The sequence below is a fragment of the Diabrotica virgifera genome, chromosome 8, assembly GCF_917563875.1.
Source record: "Diabrotica virgifera virgifera chromosome 8, PGI_DIABVI_V3a".
NCBI lineage: Eukaryota > Metazoa > Arthropoda > Insecta > Coleoptera > Chrysomelidae > Diabrotica > Diabrotica virgifera.
Window position 1 is genome coordinate 67,489,268 of NC_065450.1, and position 22,340 is coordinate 67,511,607.

The window sequence follows — 22,340 nt, forward strand, 5'->3', positions numbered from 1 at the left end:
GTGTGCTATGAATCGGAATCAAATCCTTCTGCCGTATATGCCAATTATAATAAAATAATTAACAAATAGACACAGTAGCGACATCTAATAAAATATAGGCGAAACCCAAGAGACTCCATTTCCAAATAAATTAATATTTAAAGCACAGAGAAAATTCTCTATAAGTTTGAGCGCAGAATCCTTGGTAACTATCTGTTGCCTGAGCTTTTTACAAATTTATAAAGACACAGGCCGATAAATAGTGGACATGGGAGGATCTACAATATACATCCATCACCTGCCCGCTTATCTAGATAAAATTCCAACAGAATGTCCACTATTTATCGGCCTGTGTCTTTATAAATTTGTAAAAAGCTCAGGCAACAGATAGTTACCAAGGATTTTGCACTCGACTTATTTTCCCTGTGTCTAGATAGATGTCGCTAACGCGTCTGTACACATTTAATATTTTACTTATATGCAAGTTTAATATTAAAGAAGTAAAACAGATAATAAATAATGAGATACAACCTAATAAGGCGCCGGGATTCGATCTCATAACGGGTAAGGTCCTTCAGGAACTAACCGATGATTGTTACAGAATAATCACTATGATCTTTAATGCTATGTTAAGTCTGCACTACTTCCCGTTGCAATGGAAAGTGGCACAGATTATACTCATTCAAAACCTGGAAAAGATCCAAAAGATGTCAACTCATACCGACCGATAAGTCTACTCCCAGTCATCTCTAAGGTGTTTGAAAAACTTTTGTTAAGAAAAATCAAACCAATATTAGAAGAAAAGAGTCTCATACCTGACCATCAATTCGGATTTCGTAATCAACATAGTACAATAGAACAAGTTCACAGACTGTACACAACAATAAGAACTATTCTCGAAAACAAGCAATACTGCACTGCAGCCTTTTTAGACGCCTCTCAAGCTTTTGACAAGGTATGCCATAGAGGACTTCTGTACAAATTAAAGAAAAACCTACCTTACCCTTACTTCAAACTGCTTCAATCATACCTTACAGAAAGGAGATATCTGGTAAAATATAGTGAAGCCTATACAAAACTCTACCCCATCCTATCTGGTGTACCTCAAGGTAGTGTGCTCGGACCGATCTTATACCTGATATATACGGCTGACTTGCCAACAAGCAACGATCTAATACTTGCAACATTCGCAGATGATACTGCTTTCCTGGCCTCTCATGGTAATCCAATAATAGCATCAGAGAGACTGCAAATACATCTGAACAAAACAAATGAATGGCTTAAACTCTGGAGAATTAGAGTAAAAGAAGAGGTACATGTCCACAAGTTAACCTCGATGGACATCCTTTACCTCAAAAGGATGACGAAAAATATCTAGGTATTCACCTTGACAAACGACTAACTTGGACCAAACATTTATGGACGAAAAGACTCCAACTGGGAATTTTATACAGAAAACTTTACTAGATGTTGGGAAAAAAACTCTCACCTATCGATTTTTAACAAGCTGCTTATATACAAAACGATAATAAAACCCATTTGGGCATATGGTTCGCAGCTCTGGGAATCAGCTAGTAAATTTGATATTACGAAATACAAAGATTTCAATCCAAAACTCTAAGAACAATCGCTAATGCTCCTTGGTACATCCAGAATGACGCAATACATAGAGATCTTTAGGTACTATCAGTCTCCGAAGAGTGCAAAAAATCTTCTGAACAATATCAAAATAGGTTGCGGGTACATCCTAACACCCTGGCACACAATCTTCTCAACAACCAACAAGCGAAGAGATTGAAGCGATATGATCCCTTGGACCTACCTAACCGATCCTGACAGAGCCTACAGCAGTGAGGAAGCTACGCCTTTAACAGCGTCCAGCCATTGTGTTCTGTGCCAGTTTTAGTTTTCGTGCTCGCGTATCAGTGTATGTGCGCATCTCACCGGTAAACAACTAATGTGTGTGTGTGTGTGTCGTGATGCTTTGGTCACTGGACCTTGCATCTCTCTGTCATTGTAAAGACAAACAATTTTACTTATTGTTTTCATTGTAAAACGGATTGTAAAAAATCTTGGATGAAAAAACAAAAAAAAACTTATATGCACACTTCGACAGCTTGGATTGAGTTCGCTTCGGGATACACAACAGGCGGCTCTGATGATGCTGAAAAGCAGAAACCATAGTCAGCCGATGGTGGGGTCTTTCCTTAATATTTAAGAATTAAAAATCTAAAAGATTATTTAGGTCGGAAACAAATTCTCATTTATAACTATCCTATACCCTATCCTTCTATAATTTGCAAGGAAGAAGGGCGATGAATAAAAAATAAAAAGTCCAAGTTTTTCAACCTAATAAAGATATTGGTAAAATATTTTTAAAAGATATTTAATTGAAAAAATTTTTGGACCATTTTCCTGGTGATACCTTATAGCAGTTGGATTTCCCGCTATACGCTATGAGCTCGTACGTAGAGGGGATATTTACAAATTCTCGAGCGCCAGTAGTGGCAAGTCTGTAAACGTTTACCGGAAATTTGACATAAATGTCAAAGTGATTAATGTAAAATTAAAATTAAAAACATTAATTATAAAAAATATTAGTTGGTCAAAGCTGTGGTATATATTTTTACCTTAAATATACTTAATGTTCCGTAATATGTAATTATAATTTATCTAAAAATCTTAGCGCCATCTACACGATAATTGTGAAAGTATCCGAAGTAAGAAATTCATATTTTATCAATAGAACGTCAAAATGATTAGCAAAATCTTAAAAAATCGATTACAATTTAATTAATTTTTTGCGTTGTAAATGTTAAGCGATAACAATTAAATAATAAATTTAAAAATTACCGGTGAAAGATAATTCCAGTAATCCGCTAGGAGCGCCACTAGCGAAGTTCAGAGCGTATAATGTTTTATTAATATCATTCATTAATTTAATATCCTAATCCCCAAAAAAATACCTATTTTTCCAATTTGTTTCAAGAAGTAATTTACCATAAGTATTTTAAAGCCGCCCCTGTTTGAAAATTGTAGAGTCTTACGAAGTATTGTGCAACATTGGAAACGTACAGTACTTACCTTTAGAAAAATGTTTGGACTCGTCCAAAATGCCAACCCTCCCTTAAAAAAAATAATGGTTTCGTCCGAATCTTGCAAAGTTGCAGCATTAAGGGCGAAAATCGCTCTTTTAAATACGCAACAGGTTCTCGGGTGAAGTATTTCGCCGCCGAGAAGATCAGTTCTACAAGTACCATTGAAAGGTGAAAATCTTTCCCGTGGAACTCCGGGCCACACCTGCCTGCTTGAATTTGTTTGTTGTCGCTAAATTTATTCAGAAGAATGGTTTGGTATATTGTTCTGTGACCGTAGAAAACCCCGTTTAAGGTTCCGCTCCATAGTGATGGATTTTTAAAGTGGAAATCAGGTGCATACGCAGTAAAATGTGGCGACGTAGCTTGGAGCCGGTATGGTGGTGGTTCTGTATTCTTCTAAAAGCCCTAGTTGTTAGCCTGTACCGCCATTAAGAAGAACAAAAAAATACACTTTCTTCAAATAAACTTTTTTATCCGATGCCTAGATTTTGTGTCATTTTGGAACTACTACATTTTTTTATTTCATTAGTAGTTCCAAAATAATACAAAATCTAGGCATCGGATAAAAAAGTTTATTTGAAGAAAGTGTATTTTTTTGTTCTTCTTAATGGCGGTACAGGCCCGTTTTTTTAATATTGTATTTAATTACAGAGTAATTTCCACATATTAATATATTTTTCAAATTGGGCTCTGTACCGCCATTCTTTATTATATTACGAATATGTGTGCCAAATATCTCGAAAAAATATTAAAAATTACAATCGCAATCTTGGAACGCGTTTTCGCTACCTGTTGATCGCTACTGTTTCACCTTAAGTTCCCGTTCCAGTATATATGTTCTTGTATTCAAGTTGTACCTGTTGTCTCCCCTGCACCCCGTGTCAAGGACACCGAAGTCTCTTTGTCTGATGAGTTCCCCCCCACCCCCCGCCTCCGTGTAGTGATTGAAGGGTGACGATGGGATGTTGTTAAAATAAAAAGGTATGAGACGTTTTTTAATTTTGTAAAAATTCCAAATGGATATAAAGTTTGTTGGTAAAAAGTTTAAGTATTTGTATAAAGATATAGTGCTTTCATGATGAAAATTGTTTGTAAGTAAAACAAAATGGCAGTGACTTATGACATCTGTCAAAGTCGAATTTTTGTGTTGAAATTGGGATAGACCGTAATCGTACCCCCTCCTAACTGCCAAAGTGTCATGGCCGCCGTCGGGACCTATTGTGCTGACATTTACAATGTTTACATATAGAAAAGTTTGTTTTTTTCTGCTTATAATGCCGTTTTCTAAAGATATTAGTGAACAAAATCGATTTGCTAACAATATTTAATATATTTTAAATGTGCTAAAATTGGATTCAACAGCAAAAGTCGCATAAATAACATATAAATAACGAATTTGTTTACCTATTACAAATGGGGTTATGTGGTTGTAACTGTTTATTTTGGGAATAAAATGAAAATGATCAATTAAACGACTGGAAAACTGTAAGTATTACAATTAAAACATGTTTATCCTATCACAAGAGTTCACTTCATTTTAAGAAAGCTCACTATTATTATACAATAGACATTTATAAACTGCCATGTACTTTTAAGGTTACTTTTGATCTGTTTTCAAAGCTTATGATTAAATGTTACCTCTTTATTAATTAGATTTACCAACAAAAGATGCATAATTAAGGCCAAATGCAATTCCTTTGCTAAAGTCATAAAAAAAATACCAATACAGTTAATAAAAATATATTAAAAAGGTCTCTCAAAAGACATGAAAATATACAACTCAAAAAACTAGAGAATGTAAAGAAAGCCAGGTTATTGGAAATGGAATTCCTGTTTAATTGAAAGCCAGTAAAGTAAACTATCCAAGACTTTTCAGAATCAAATGTGTCAACTTGTAAAAACGATTATTCTGACATTTTTAGTAAAAACCAGATTATCCTCAAGAAAAATTCTGTTTTAAGTGAAACTCGAAGTCATATATATGTATAAATATTATGTTGTGAATGTGTCATCTTTGAATGAAACAAATTTTTTACCTAAACAATTAAATGTATGGATCTAATTAAAAAGAATGCTGAATCAAGTACAGTTATAGAAATAGAATCCTTTGAACTTCTAAATGTGATTGTTAAAAGTGTCGACATAGCTACTGCATAGGGATTCGAAAGGGATAGACTTGTTATGAACACACTTGATCATGTACTTCTTACTGTTATAAAGTTGAAACAAAACTTATTTTATGCTTTTTTATCAGTCACTTTTAATTGTGTATCAACTTTACTTGGTACATCGTGCAAAAATTGCTAAAAATGCAAACATTATATTTATTTTCTGTGTTGCTTTGGATACTATGATTGAATGTCTTCCTCTTTTAGATAGTGAAGTGAAGAACATCTTGAAGTTCCAAGATGAGGTAAATCGAAATAATTGTATGTTAAAAGGACAGAGAATACGAAAAAATGTTATTGCTGCATATTTAGTGTAGTGAAATACAAACTTCAAACATTATAATATATTTTTTGATTTCAAACATTTCATATGATTATGAAAGAACATCTTCCTCTTTAAAACAATGAAGAAGTGAAGAACATAATAAAGTTCCAACGAAAATGATTCCAGATGAGGAAAATCGAAATAATGGTTGTATGTTACGTGTATAGAGAATACGAAGAAATGTTATTGCTGCAAACTTAGTGTAGTGAATTAAAAACTTATTGTCAAATACAAATCAATTTATTTCATACTTTTATAATATATAGTGATATAATTTTATGTGTTCAAATAAAAATATTAATAAATAAAATACAATAAACACAAATCATGTATATCTTACAATGAATTACAAAATCAAAAATTAATTACAAAAATATCAAAATAAATCTAAAATATTAAAAAGTGACCCATAATTTTTATAGTACCTACATACTTTGGTTGGTACTCTAATAATTTGGAGATCCATTAAAGTTTGTAGATGGAAATTGCAGGTATCTAAAAAATATATAAAGTAACTCAACAATCTCTTTTCAATTAGGGTTGCAGTTGATAAAGATGACCCTTGCTCGGGAAATCAAATGTATCTAAAAAAAATTAAGTAACAGCTTTCTAACAAAACAATCTTAGCACGAAATGGAAACAAAGATACTGGTAAGTATTAAAACATTTTTTGAAAAATCTTTCTGAAAGTGAAAATAAAGACTACTCTCTATGGGAGCAACTAAAACTGGGTATGCTTTACAAAAAAATGTATCCAGAACAAACTTCTCTATAAGGCAATACTACTACAAGTCTGGATGTACAGGATTTAAATCTAGGGAACTGCCAGTAACACAAATATGCAAAGACTACAAAGATTCCAATCCAAAGTCTTTCATGATGTCTGATTTTTTAGTACCACTACCAAATATCACGCTAAACTTAAAATTCTTACAATTCTAAGTTAGCTTGAAGATAGCTTGAGTACACATAGATAGATCCAACCAAAAAAATAAAAACATTTAATGTATGTAAAATGTCTGTTAGTCTTCTTCCACTTGCAGAAGATATTTTCAGTTGTTTGTGCCACTGTGAACTTAAGATGTCTAATATTAACCGATGATAAATTTGTGAAAACTGATTTTAAATATTTAAAAACTTTCAGAGATATTTAAATTTTCGAAACATCTTATAAAAGAGTGAAAAATATTCAGAGACACCTTACAGCCATAAACCAGTAAAACTAAAATATTTAATGTTTTTGTATAAATTAATATTAATATTTATGAACTTTTTAAATATATTTTTAAAAATTTTATGATAAATGAAATGTTTTTGAGTAAAGGCAATATTTTTTTGTATGGTAATAGAAAAGATTAAGATTTGAAATCATATACAGCATCACATTTTATAAATTATAATCTTTTTATTATAAAAATAGTAATATATAATTATAATACTACAATCACAATAAAAATGCACTAGAAAGAAACAAACACAAGACATGATGAATGTTATGAGGAGCGCTCTCAAATCATGATTTACAAAGTTTATACATTGTAAATCATGATTCGGGAGTGCTATTTGTATCATTCAACATGTCTTGGGTTGTTTATTTCTATTGCATCTTTATTGTGAGTTTAGTATAAGAGAATTACAAGTTTTATGTTAAATCTTCTGAAAAAAATTTTTGTTAGGTATCATGTCACTCTTACCAATTTTATCCCATAAACACTTTGAAATAATACATTTTTTGTAACATAAGCAATTTATATGTAACTCTATCTTTAATGAAACCCTTCTTTATTTTTTAGTTCCATGACTGTTATCAATTGTTGGATATCATATTGGCTACCATATTCGCTATTGTGGCTTTATTGACAGCAGCTCTAACTAATGATGATGGAGTCGATTTTCCATACTATGGTCTTAGATTGTTCAGCTATGATTGTGAGATTCTACCAGAACCACATTTGCCTTGGATCTTTCTCTGAATTGTTAAATGCAAAAGTTCATATTTTTTAGGGTGTTTAATACCTATGTATTATCAGGCTGACTGCCACGGCGGGCGTATACGCCCGCTACCTAATTCTCCCAATATGCCCCGGCGGACATATACGCCCGCTATGCCCTTGACTAATATATGCTTGGGCGTATGGGCTAAAAGTGTTAAAAGTACACATTTAAGGCACGCATGTGAAAGTTTGCAGAATGAGCGAAGCGAATTCTGCAATTCACATGAGTGCCTTAAAAATGTACTTTTTAACACACATATCATACAATATTTTTTCTACAAACGTAATTACTGGACAATATCTGCAAAAACTTTTTTCTACAACCGTGTTAAAAATTCAATTTTTAGCACTCCATACGAGCATTAAAAATGCTACATTAAGGCACTAGTGCTTTAAAATTTTTATGGCACTGCAATTTGTATTGACCGTATAGAGACAATTTTGATGTAATGTCAAAAAAATATAAAAATGGAATGTCAGTCAAGTTCAAGCAAAAGTTTTTGTAGATATTGTCCTGTAATTACGTTTGTAGAAAAAATATTGTATGATATGCGTGTTAAAAAGTACATTTTTAAGGCACTCATGTGAATTGCAGAACTCGCTATCGCTCATTCTGCAAACTTTCACAATGCGTGCCTTAAACGTGTACTTTTAACACTTATATCATAAATAACTATTACTTGAACTTGACTGACATTCCATTTTTATATTTTTTTGACATTACATCGAAATTGCCTATACTGTCAATATGACCTGCAGTGCCATAAAAATTTTAAAGCACTATTGTTTGTTTTTTAACCAAAAGGAGTGATTCAAATTTACCGCGCCGTAATGCTTGTTTCTAATTGGTCCAACAGCAGGCAAGTTTACTCCACTGTTATTAAATTTTGACCCTAATGACATTTATGAAATTTTGGCACTTCTGTCATTTTATAGGTTAATTAAGTATATCGACAATTTTTTGTGTTTTCTGCATTATTCCTTTAATTTTTAGATTTTTAGTCTACTTTTATATAAAAACAGTTGTTTTTAGAACTCTTTAGCGATGTGTTAGTATAATATAATATGTATGGATTATCATCGAAAGCTGCTTTGATCAACGAAAAAAGAAGATGAATTTGGTGACTTTTCTAGTAACTTTCCTGGGCGTGAATCTGTCTTTTTAGTTTACTCCTCTTGGTTAAAAAATCAACTATAGTGCCTTAAAGTAGCGTTTTTAACTCTTGTGTGACTCTTGTATGGAGTGCTGAAAGTTGCATTTTTAACACGGTTGTAGAAAAAATAAATTTTATATATATTTTATCTAAAAAAGCATTTAAGCACTTAAATATTTTTTCAAAAATAGAATATTTTTATGAACTTCTTTAATTCTTTTTTATTTTAACTTTAATGCAATCTGTTATCATTATAACAATATGACCGATATAAAAAATGACACAGTGGGAACTACACTCAGGGGTGAGAACTCTTTACATATTTATATTAATTTAGTCTACATTACCATATTTCTGACTTTTTTACAAATGAGTAACTTCTATCTTCTTCCCAATGGTGTAGAGATCTGTAACATTTCTTAACCCTTTAGTGCCCTAGTTTGCCTCAAGGCGGACCATAATAAAAATTTCCATGCTTACTATTTAAGTATTTTATAGCTGCAATACCGAAACCAGCCTCTGGACTAGATCAGATAAGCATCCAGCTTTTAAAAGTTTGGGCGATCAGACAGATTTTTACCCTATAATTTTTCAGTTTAGCGTGATATTTGGTAGTGGTACTAAAAAATCGGACATCATAAAAGACTTTGGATTGGAATCTTTGTAGTTTTTGCATATTTGTATTACTGGCAGTTCCCCAGATTTAAATCCTGTACATCCAGACTTGTTGTAGTATTGCCTTATAGAGAAGAAGATTGTTCTGGATACATTTTTTTGTAAAGCATGCCCAGTTTTAGTTGTTCCCATAGAGAGTAGTCTTTATTTTCACTTTCAGAAAGATTTTTCAAAAAATGTTTTAATACTTACCAGTATCTTTGTTTCCGTTTAGTGCTAAGATTGTTTTGTTAGAAAGCTGTTACTTAACTTTTTTTTAGATACATTTGATTTCCCGAGCATGGGTTATCTTTATCAACTGCTACCCTAATTAAAAAGAGATTGTTGAGTTACTTTATATTATTATATTTTTTAGATACCTGCAATTTCCATCTACAAACTTTAATGGATCTCTAAATTATTAGAGTACCAACCAAAGTATGTAGGTACTATAAAAATTATGGGTCACTTTTTAATATTTTAGATTTATTTTGATATTTTTGTAATTAATTTTTGATTTTGTAATTCATTGTAAGATATACATTTGTATTTTATTTATTAATAATTTTATTTGAACACATAAAATTATATCACTATATATTATAAAAGTGTGAAATAAATTGATTTGTATTTGACAATAAGTTTTTAATTCACTACACTAAGTTTGCAGCAATAACATTTCTGCGTATTCTCTATACACGTAACATACAACCATTATTTCGATTTTCCTCATCTGGAATCATTTTCGTTGGAACTTTATTATGTTCTTCACTTCTTCATTGTTTTAAAGAGGAAGATGTTCTTTCATAATCATATGAAATGTTTGAAATCAAAAAATATATTATAATGTTTGAAGTTTGTATTTCACTACACTAAATATGCAGCAATAACATTTCTTCGTATTCTCTGTCCTTCTAACATACAATTATTTCGATTTACCTCATCTTGGAACTTCAAGATGTTCTTCACTTCACTATCTAAAAGAGGAAGACATTCAATCATAGTATCCAATGTAACACAGAAAATAAATATAATGTTTGCATTTTTAGCAATTTTTGCACGATGTACCAAGTAAAGTTGATACACAATTGGACGGCGTTATGCAGCGGAGATAACAGCGGATTCTGGTGACACATAGCTAAAACTATCTTGGAAAAAATCCCTGTTATTGTCATGTTAACGGTTACTAAGAAAAACAAAATTAAACCAAGCTACATTAATCCACTTACCATTAAGCAACCAAGAAACGAAAAACTTTGAAGCCATTTATCTCAAAACTATGTTTTGGCACTTGGTCGAGTTATGCATAACGCTGTCCAATTAAAAGTGACTGATAAAAAAGCATAAAATAAGTTTTGTTTCAACGTTGTAACAGTAAGAAGTACATGATCAAGTGCGTTCATAACAAGTCTATCCCTTTCGAATCCCTATGCAGTAGCTATCTCGACACTATCAACAATCACATTTAAAAGTTCAAAGGATTCTATTTCTGTAACTGTCCTTGATTCAGCATTGTTTTTAATTAGATCCATACATTTAATTGTTTAGGTAAAAAAATTGTTTCATTCAAAGATGACACATTCACAAAATATGACTTTGAGTATCACTTAAACAGAATTTTTCTTAAGGATAATCTGGTTTTTACTAAAAATGTCAGAAGAATCGTTTTTACAAGTTGACACATTTGATTCTGAAAAGTCTTAGATAGTTTACTTTCAGGCTTTCAATTAAACAGGAATTCCATTTCCAATAACCTGGCTTTCCTTACATTCTCTAGTTTTTTGAGTTGTATATTTTCATGTCTTTTGAGAGACCTTTTTAATATATTTTTATTAACTGTATTGGTATTTTTTTATGACTTTAGCAAAGGAATTGCATTTGGCCTTAATCATGCATCTTTTGTTGGCAAATCTAATTAATAAAGAGGTAACATTTAATCATAAGCTTTGAAAACAGATCAAAAGTAACCTTAAAAGTACATGGCAGTTTATAAATGTCTATTGTATAATAATAGTGAGCTTTCTTAAAATGAAGTGAACTCTTGTGATAGGATAAACATGTTTTAATTGTAATACTTACAGTTTTCCAGTCGTTTAATTGATCATTTTCATTTTATTCCCAAAATAAACAGTTAGAACCACATAACCCCATTTGTAATAGGTAAACAAATTCGTTATTTATATGTTATTTATGCGACTTTTGCTGTTGAATCCAATTTTAGCACATTTAAAATATATTAAATATTGTTAGCAAATCGATTTTGTTCACTAATATCTTTAGAAAACGGCATTATAAGCAGAAAAAAACAAACTTTTCTATATGTAAACATTGTAAATGTCAGCACAATAGGTCCCGGCGGCGGCCATGACACTTTGGCAGTTAGGAGGGGGTACGATTACGGTTTATCCCAATAGTGGGTAAAATTTTATTTGACATATACTGCCCAACAAGTTTAGTTGTAATTGTTTTGTTTGTAATGTTTAAAACCAGTCAAAAGTTTTGTATCTTAGTAGTCATGTTTGTAATAGATAACTTCGTATTCAAAGGTTAAAATAAATATTGTTTTTGTAGTAAAATTACAGTAAAGTTTTGAATAAACACAGTAAAAGTTTGAAGTTTTAAATAAACGTTTTTGTAAGTGTATCTACCATTTTATTTCTGTAACCTTTCTTGGAAAAATATTAACTAGGTTCTAATACAAATGAAATGAGTTTTAGAGTAGAAGAAAAGAAATTTGGCATAGAAGCCATAGAATGCAGTAAATAATAGCCCAGTTTAACCCTAAACGAGGAATCGATGATGATTGTCCCCCATTTGGTACCCGTAAGTACGGAATATGTCCAGTAAGTACCCATATGTGAACCAGGGGATTTATTTCGAACGGCGTCCTTTTTTTAAATAGTAGAAAGATCCTCTAGTCTGAGTAAGTACCCTTTTGTATTTTGTTATGGTAGTTTAGTCTTCTTAACACCCCTCGCCCCCCTAACGAATCTACGACCTAGCCACCGCACAACCATTGAGCTGCCGTCTTGCAACGAGGCTTTATGTGTCTGCTTCTTCTTCTTTAGCCCCATTCTGACCCCCAGTATCTAAGTAGTTAGTTCTTTCCCTGCCCCATAAGAGCAGACGTGTAAAAACGCTTCAACCTCCATGGCTTCTAAAAATTGCAAGCCAGATGGATACTGCATTGAAGACAAGAGGGAATTCTAAAAAGTTGCAATTCACAACCCCTTCTACAGCTTGGTAAAGTTCCAACGGAAAATGGACCTAGTTACTCTATAGGAGTAATACTAATATAAAATAAAAATGTATACCATTTTTATTCAGTTGCAATGCGAAGCCAAAACTGTCTTAATTTTTACTTAGGTTAGAGAACGCGGCCAGCACTCCTATCGACGATTTCACCTCTTGTTAGAGGCTCTTCAGAGAATGCATAGGCTGCTATCTCTATTCCAGGTAAAATTTTTCGACATTTATTAGTCTCCCCATTGCAACTGACGTGAAGGTAGTAGGTGCGTAGCGGCATCTGCTAAATGAAAGTCTAAGTTTTTCAACCTAATAAAAATATTTGTAAAATATTTTTAAAAGATATTTAATTGAAAAAATTTTTGGATTATTTTCCTGATGACACCTCCATGGCTTCTAAAAATTGCAAGCCAGATGGATACTACATTGAAGACAAGAGGGAATTCTAAAAAGTTGCAATTCACAACCCCTACGCACAGCCGCTACGCACCTACTATCTTCACGTCAGTTGCAATGGGGGGGACTAATAAATGTCGAAAATTTCCACCTGGAGTAGATAGAAGCATATGCATTCTCTGAAGAGCCTCTAACAAGAGGTGAAATCGTCGATAAGAGTGCTGGCCGCGCTCTCTAACCTAAGTAAAAATTAAGACAGTTTTGGCTTCGCATTGCAACTGAATAAAAATGATATACATTTTTATTTTATTATTAAGTTATTAATATTACTCCTATAATTTACAATTAGTATTACTCCTATAGAGTAACTAGATCCATTTTCCGTTGGAACTTTACCAAACTGTAGACGGGGTTGTGAATTGCAACTTTTTAGAATTCCCTCTTGTCTTCAATGCAGTATCCATCTGACTTGCAATTTTTAGAAGCCATGGAGGTGTCACCAGGAAAATAATCCAAAAATTTTTTCAATTAAATATCTTTTAAAAATATTTTTATTAGGTTGAAAAATTTTGACTTTCATTTAGCAGATGCCGCTACGCACCTACTACCTTCACGTCAGTTGCAATGGGGAGACTAATAAATGTCGAAAATTTTTACCTGGAGTAGAGATAGCAGCCTATGCATTCTCTGAAGAGCCTCTAACAAGCGGTGAAATCGTCGATACGAGTGCTGGCTACACTCTCTAATCTAAAAAATCTACCCATTTTTATTTAAAAAATAAAAACTTTTACCTTTTCATGTTCCTCCTGGATTTCTGTATCAAAAGTATGCTTAATATCTTGATCGTGTTTAACTTTTTCTTTAATTATATTTAATTCGTTTTTCAGCGTTTTAATATTATGCATGAGATTCTTCTTTTCTTGGTACGTACATGGCTGTTTCTTGATGCTTTCTTCGAGCCTGTGTATATTTGCGTTAAGATCATTTTCTTGTTGAATTAACTCATTCAGTATTTTTGTGTAGTGTTTTATTCCCACATCTAATTCTGCATCTTCGGCAGCATCGGTTTCTTGAAGTCTATCCAAATTTTCTTGTAAACTAGCTTTCCTTTCTTCTAAATTCTACAAATTGAAAAATTTAAAGTAAATTGAAAAAAAATCATTGAGTTGATTTTATACTAGCAGTACCGCATATAAACCATTTGCTAAGTTTCAGGAAAAACAAATTATGCAAAAATACTGTTACGACAGTTCTCTAAGATTATTCCATACAGAAAATAGGGATGGACATATTTTGCAATATGAAGATTTGAGATTTGATGTTTGCAACGTTACCAGATTTACCATTTTTCATTAGTCATTTTAGTTTTTTAAATACAACACCCTGTATCTCAATCGTCCCCTGTCGAATAGTCGAATGCCTGTTTTAGATCTACAAAGCATGTGAACATAGGGTTGTCGAATTCAACTGATTTCTTAATTAATTGTCGCATAATGAAGATAGCGTCAATTGTAGATCTGTTTGGGCGGAAACCCTTTTGTTCCTCCGATTTATATTTTAGTCTAGTTATTAGAATGATACCTTTTAATCGTCCAGTTTCTTCAATGCGCTTAACAATTTTCTGTACCGTCGCCTTATGGATAATAAGAGAATGGCTTGGAATCACTATAAGATCTTTTTCTATCACCGTAGTCCCTCATCATTAAAAGAGTAATTCGCTCTTTTTCGTTGAAAATCATCTTTATTGTAGATTTTAAAAACACATAAAACAACTGTCAGCTTTCGTTATTGATACAATTTATTTTATAAAACTCTTCAATAAACGTCAAAATATTATTAGTTTTACGAAATAATGTCAAATTCGCAGTATTTTATATTTACTGAATCAAAACTATTTGACGCTGAGGAACTTTAATTATTTAAGAATTTCGCGACTAGATAAAATACCAAGTGTTACCTATGGTTGAAGTATTGAAGTGAGTTTTCCAATAATACTACAATATACAGACTATTGTATTTAAAAAACCAAAGTGACTAATAATATAAAAAAATGGTAAATCCGGCAACATAGCAAATTTTTGTATAATCCGGACCATTCATTTAATTAGGCGATTCCCACGGTTATTAGACTTTATTACGGTTGTCTTGTCCGACGGTGGTGGGGAGACTTATATTTTTGACTTTACGTCACAAGAGTTTACATTCCCATATTTTTAAATTATTTTCGATCATTGAATGTATGTTATTGTGTATATATGTGTATTATTTGTGTTATTATGAAATAATAAGACAAATAGTACACATTTTATCTTATACCGGGTGGCGAATCGTAAAAAGGGCCATAGGAAACTCAATGTAAAGTTCTGAATTGTTGAATTCCTGCTTCCCTAATTATTCTACATCAAAAGTCATGAGAGAATACTTGTAGAGAATTAAAATAGATATCTATTAAAATCAAAAGTTAAAATTGTTCTACGATTTAATTGCATTCAAAAATTTTGAAAAATATGATACATTTGCCACAATAGGTATGCGTGTAAAAGTAAGGCCACACGTTACTATTTAACTGACAGTGCTCACACCATTGACTGAATAAAAAAATCTTTATTATTAATCCTTTCTCCGCAACTGAGGGTATCTTATCAACTGTATTGTTTTTAAATAATAGATGATAAAATGAAAATATTGACAGTTCAAAAATGTGAACATTATTGCATTGTGTGTGGCCTAAGTTTGGGCTGAAAACTAAAATGTATTACATTTTTACAAAATTTTGGAATATGTTTAATTACGTAGACCAATTTTAACAGTTATTTCCAATACAGATTTCAATCCTCTTCAAATAGTTTCTAATATCTTTTGATGTAAAATAATTATTAGGGAAGCTTACATTGATTTAATGCAAAACTTTGACGCATGTCAAAATTCTCAATGTGTTTTAATTGTATTCATTTTTTTCGAATCCTGAGAAAACTAATAAATATTTTTGAAAAATTTAAACTCAGAATGAAAGACTACATTATTACCGAGGGCTGAAAGTCCCTAAAAACTTCTATAATGTTTATTTTAATAAGTTACAGGAATGAAAATAAAAGAGAAGTGTGATATTTAATTTCAAATATTTCATTCAATAGAATCTGCTTGTTTATTCTAAGGGGCTTTCCGCCCTCGGTAATAATGTAATCTTGCATCCTGCGTTTAAATTTTTCTAAAATACTTGGTTTTCTCAGGATTCGAAAAAAAATCATATTACGATTCAAATGACAGTAAACTCTCGTGACGTAATCTCACCCTTAATGTTCATTGGTTAGTCGATTTAAGCAACCGTAGTAATGTCTAAGAACCGTGGGCGTTTCCAAGCTTTTGATCACTGTGAAATTTCGCAGGGACTGTACAGGGTTGCCATATGAAATTTCTGGATCTTCCTAGACGGGAGTTTCAATTTCCCCTAGAAATCCCTAACTCAATTCCCCAGCACAGAACATATAATTGTTTACTATTCCGTGTATGATAGAACGAAAAAAAGAAGAAATTGGCTTGTCAGCTGTCAATGTCAACAAAAAAAAAGAAGAAATTGTCATCGTCAGCTGTCAATTTGTAACACAACATTAAACGTCAACAAAGTTGAATAAAGTTGAAGAAAACTGTATTGTTAAATTTGAATTCTACATGTTTAATCACGGCATAGTAGGTGGCGCTAGCAATAAATATAAAAATTATGTCTCACTTTAAAAATCCCTAGATTTCAAACATAAATCGAGAAAAATCCCTAGACATGGCAAGCCTTGAAGCAGGGAGGTGGGCTGGCCCCAACATTGTTTAACCTGACACTGGAGTACATGCCCCGCTAACTCTAATGAAAAACATGTAATCGTATTTATTTTCCTTCCGTTTAGTCAGAGGCGCTGATGTCGGCATTGTGATTGGTGGAACATGACTTTTGACAAATCCTGCGCTATCTGTGAATCTGTAATCTGTGTTCGTGTTCGTTCGTTCGTTGTCGTTCACTTATTTTATATGGTCGGTTATTTGATGTGTTTGGTGTTTGTGTTTAGTTTGTGTCACCATAAAAAGCTGATATTCAGTCGTGTTTTTTGATATTTTTGTTATTTCATGATCGAGTACCTTTTTAAAGGTAAGTTTTTCTGATTGTAGGTACTGTTTATCAAACAGTTTTAAAATACACATTTTATTTCGCGTTTTGTTGTTGAGTCTAATGGCCGATCAGCTGTTGTGTGCAGCCGATAAATTCAACAAGTAAACATATATTTAATCGAAATTAAATACTCATATTTCTATGTAAAATGTCACATTATTGTATAAATAAATAATTAAGAAACAAAAGTTGTTTGTGTTTTACCTTTATTGTCCACTTGAATAAAATAATATTAAATATTGGAAGTACCGTATGGAGGCTATGGTGTACCTAGCGTGGAGGCTAGATAACGCTACCCTTCCTATCCAATCAACAGCAAGAACGTTTAAAATTTCACACCTATCATGTCGAAGCTACAGACCACTTATGTGGAGGCCAGATTTGTAGTATCCTTCCAATTTTCCAGGTGCTGAAATACGTGACATATTTTTTGAAGGGTAAGATCGCATTCTACCAAATCACACAACACTTTTTTCTATGCTGGAGTATGCGGTTAGGCAAATGCAAACTGGACGAGGAAACCTGCTGACCAACCGAACGGTTTAACTGGCCGCGTATGCCGATGATATTGATATTATGAGTAGAGCATCAACGGGAGCACAAGAAACATACGCAGAGTTAAAAACGCAAACAAAAAAACTACGTGTAGAAATTAATACAGAAAAAATAAAAATAATCATACAGACGAGAAGAAATATAGTCACAATAAATTATACATGAAGATGACATTGAAACGGTTGGAAAGTTTACATACCTGGGAGTAGAAATATATGCCGACGGATCAGAAGATGGGGAAATACGGAAGCGAATAACGCAGGCAAACAGAGCTTATTTTGCCCTCTCCCATATATTTCGGTCTAAAAGTGTCCACCGAAATACAAAGATGAGAATCTATAAAACCTTAATTCGACCAATAGCATGCTATGGCAGTGAAGCATGGGTCCTGAAAGAAACATCCAAAAAATAAAAAACAAACTCAACACATTCGAAAGGAAAGTACTGAGGAGAATACTAGGACCTGTGAGGGAAAACGGAATCTTCAGAAGTCGATACAACAACGAGCTCTATTAATTTTATAAGGAAACACCCCTGTCAGACTTCATTAGAATACAAAGATTGCAATGGGCCGAACATGTGATAAGAATGGGAGGGCATAGGCTACCAAAAAGAGCACTGAATGCTAGAATGCAGGGAAAGAGGCCGGTTGGAAAGCCAAGAAAGCGCTGGAAAACACAGTAAACAGCGACGCACAAGCTCTTTTAAGAGTCCGTGTATGGAGAAGAGAGCCACAGACATACAAGGGTGGAGGCAACAAATAAAGGAGGCCAATACTCAATTTGGGCTGTAGTGCCGTAGAAGAAGAAGATGCTTTTGATCAACTCTGTATATAAAATTTATAAAATAATGAAATTTATACTGATTTCTCGAAGGCCTTTGACACAGTGATCCATTCTTTACTCATCTTTAAATTAAGATGTATTGGTTTTCCTGAATGGTTTCTTTCATGGTTGAGTAGTTATCTTGATGAAAGAGTTCAGTTTGTTTTTATAAAGGGTTCACTTTCGATTCCTATCTTGGTCAGTTCAGGGGTCCCACAAGGCTCACATGTGGGTCCTCTCCTCTTTAACTTGTTTATTAATGATATTTCTGAGATAATAAAAGTTTGTCAGTTTTTGCTATTTGCCGATGACCTTAAGCTATATTTCAAAGTTTCAAATCTGTCTGATTGTCTAAGGATCCAGGAAGACTTGACTTCTCTACACAATTGGTCACTTTCCAATTGTCTCCAGTTAAATAAAGATAAGTGTTTTGTTATATCCTTTAGCAAATCTAAAAATAATGTTGTGTTTGACTATCACATTAATACAAGTGTTCTATCAAGAGTGACTGAAATAAAAGATTTGGGCCTGTTATTTGACAGTTCCTTGTCATTTATCCCACACATTAACAATTTGTCAAATAAAGCATACCGTAATCTAGGTTTTATCACAAGAAACTCTCGAGATCTTTCCGTACCTACATATAGAATTTTATATCTTACTTTAGTCCGTAGCATCCTGTCTTATGCTTCTATAGTATGGTCACCATACTATTTTAACAATATTTACACCCTTGAAAAAATTCAAAATAAGTTTCTCCGGATTTGTGCTTATAGATTAAACTTAAAGAACATGTCTTCAGTGGAATTAAGGTCAAGGCTAAATATCAGTTCCTTAGAAGACTACAGAACTTAATGTGATTTAATTTTTCTCTATAAACTACTTGATCATACCACCGACTGTTCTGATTTATTAAGTCTTATCAACTTTAGATGTAGCACTAGAATTCTTAGAGACATGCCCGTATTTTCTATAAAACACTATCACACCAACTATGGCAAATTCTCTCCAATTAACAGGATTCAGACACTGGGAAATGACTTTAGTCAATCTTATGATCTGGTGGATACAAGATTTGTAAGATTTAGCCTGACTGAGTATGTAAGGATTCGAAGATGAGTGACCTTTACCTTGGAGTCTTCATTTCATTTGATTTTAATTGTCAGAGATTTTTATTTTAATAATATTTTCAGAAAATTTAATTTACTTAAATTATAATCATTTGTTTAACAATTTTTATTACTTATTTAATACTTAGTTTAGTATTTGTGTTATGGTTAGGATACTATATTTTTGTTATTTGTAAAAATGGGGACATCCCGTAATAAATAAATAAATAAATAAATAAAATAATTAATACTACATACCTCTTTTACCACTTTTAATTCCTGTACTTCAATTATAAGACTGTTCAAATTCCTTTCCTTTTCTTCAACTTGGTTCTTTAGTTGCTCATAAGAATTTATATCTACGCCTATGTTATTTGCAAAAGCAGAAATAAAATTTTCCCGCTGCTCTTCGTCTTCTGTTGTATCTTTGGTATCATTAAATTTTTGGTATCTTTCCAAAATATAATCTCTGCAAAGCTATAAACAAAAGGATTCGTTAATGATAGAAAACAAATTTACATAAAACAAAAGCCCAGAAAAACAAGGAATTGGACTTCGTAAGTGCTAGGTTTTCACCCTAAGTGACCGGAAGTTGAACCGAAAGTTGATATTTGAACTCTTCGTGTAACCTAAGTGATATAAAAACCAGAAGAATACATTTGTTCTCATCTTGCTAAAGAGCGTCGAATAATATATCGCTTACATTACACACATCTTTTTCTTTAAGTACAGTGCCTAAATTTTAGGCGTGGGTAACTTCCATGACAATTTGTAGATATCGTTCTCGATCTTGCGCGGCATGTAATAGTTGATCTGCTGATAAGCCAGTCCATTGACGAAGGTTTCGGAGCCATGAATTCTTCCTATCAATTTCTCTTTTTCCGTCGATCTTTCCGTTGAGTATTAACTGCAGCATCATGTATCTACTACCTCTCATTATATGCCCGAAGTCACCTTCGCCTTGACCTACTCTGTTTAGGAGTTCTCTGTTTGAAATGTGTTGAACCCAAGATATTCTGAACATTCTACGATAAGACCACATCTCGAAGGCTTCCAATTTGTTTATCATGTTAACCTTCATGATCCAGGTTTCACATCCATATATAGTAATACAGGATACACATAACATTTTAGGAACTTGATTCTTAGTTGTAAATTCAGCTGCGAGTTGCTCAGAATAGATCTAAGTTTCATAAATGGTCCTCTTGCAATTTCTATACGAGTTTTAATTTCTTCATCCGGATTTAGTGTCTCATTTATCCAACATCCTAGGTATTTAAAATGGTTAACTTTTGTTATCCGTTCATCACTGACAATTAGTTGCATAGCGCCGACGTCTTGTTTGCTAACCACAAGTAACTTTGTCTTTGTTGTATTTATGCTAAGTCCGTTATTGGAACATTCTCTAGTGACTCGATCTATAAGGAATTGAAGATCTTCGATACTTTCAGCCATGATCGCAGTGTCTGCATATCTGATGTGGTTAATAGTTTCTCCCACGATTCGAACTTCACATTGTCCTTCCAAGGTTTTGTAAAAAATTATTTCTGAGTATATGTAAAAACAAAGTTGGGAACAACACACAACCCTGTCTGACACCTCTTTGAATCGAAATTTTGTTTGTTTCTTTGCCATCTACCAGAATAGAAGCTTTTTGATTCCAATATAGATGTTGTAAAAGTCTCAGATCTTTATCATCTATTTCAATTATTTCTAAATATTCAAACAGCCTATCATGTTGAACACTATCAAACGCCTTCTCAAAATCTATAAAGCAGACGTAAATTGGTTTCTGTACTTTCCATGGTCGTTGAAGTAATGGGTGCGTTCGGACGACCACAGCGGCTGGACAGCTGAGTAAGCGCTAGCTGTCAGACGACACCGCTGGAAGTGCGCCGCTGGGTGATTTACTAAGCTTTCCCTATTAGCGCTGGATACAACCACTAAGCTGCTTTCTGCTGACAGTCAGCCGCTGTGGTCGTCCGAATGCACCCAATGTTAGCATTGAGAACAAAGCTTCCCTTGTTCCCAATCCTTCTCTGAAACCGAATTGTTGGTTTCCCATTGTCTCTGTATTACACACATAGCTACATATATTAGAAACTAAATAAAATAGTGTAAAATTAGAAGATAAAATCCTTACAATATACAGGGTGTCCCCGAAAATAGTGCGTTCCTTTAAGGTATGGATATAATACACAATTTAGAACAAATAGTCCTATAACATTTTTTTCTAAAGTTAACCGTTTCCAAGAAAAAAATTACATTGTTCTCCATATAAGAGAATTTTTATTTTCATAAATTTGAATGACATGGCAACGTAGCCTAGAAGAACTAGCTGTGACTGTGGAAATTTAACCTAATAACCGCTTGTTTATTTACTTTGAGGTGTGAATTTTGGGGTTGTTGACATCGTAGGTACCTACCTGCAAAATAATGGATATGGGTTTGGTTGATATTTACATTATTTTACCTACCAGATGCAACTGACCTACAAACCTACTTTTTTAATCTTTAGATTTTTGAGTTGCGCGTTGTTGCCAGACTTCAATTTGCATATCAAAATGTATTTTCGTTTTTTTTTTGTCAAACGGATCAACTTAGAAAAAAATGTTATAAAACTTTTTTGCTCTACATTGTGCCTTCTACCTATACCTTTAAGGAACGCACTATTTTCGGGAC

At 32.8% G+C, this 22,340-nt stretch overlaps 1 protein-coding gene across 2 annotated transcripts in view; it reads right to left on the reverse strand.

Moving 5' to 3' along the window:
• LOC114335543 (kinetochore protein NDC80 homolog) overlaps positions 1-22,340 on the reverse strand; it is a 56,677-nt gene that overhangs the window by 10,402 nt on the left and 23,935 nt on the right. For both annotated transcript variants that reach the window (XM_028285792.2, XM_028285793.2), the window contains exons 7-8: positions 19,917-20,135; positions 13,806-14,135 (exon numbers count right to left, since the gene is read on the reverse strand). In XM_028285792.2, the coding sequence (XP_028141593.1) occupies positions 13,806-14,135; positions 19,917-20,135 (549 nt within the window). The remainder of the gene's footprint in view (positions 1-13,805; positions 14,136-19,916; positions 20,136-22,340) is intronic.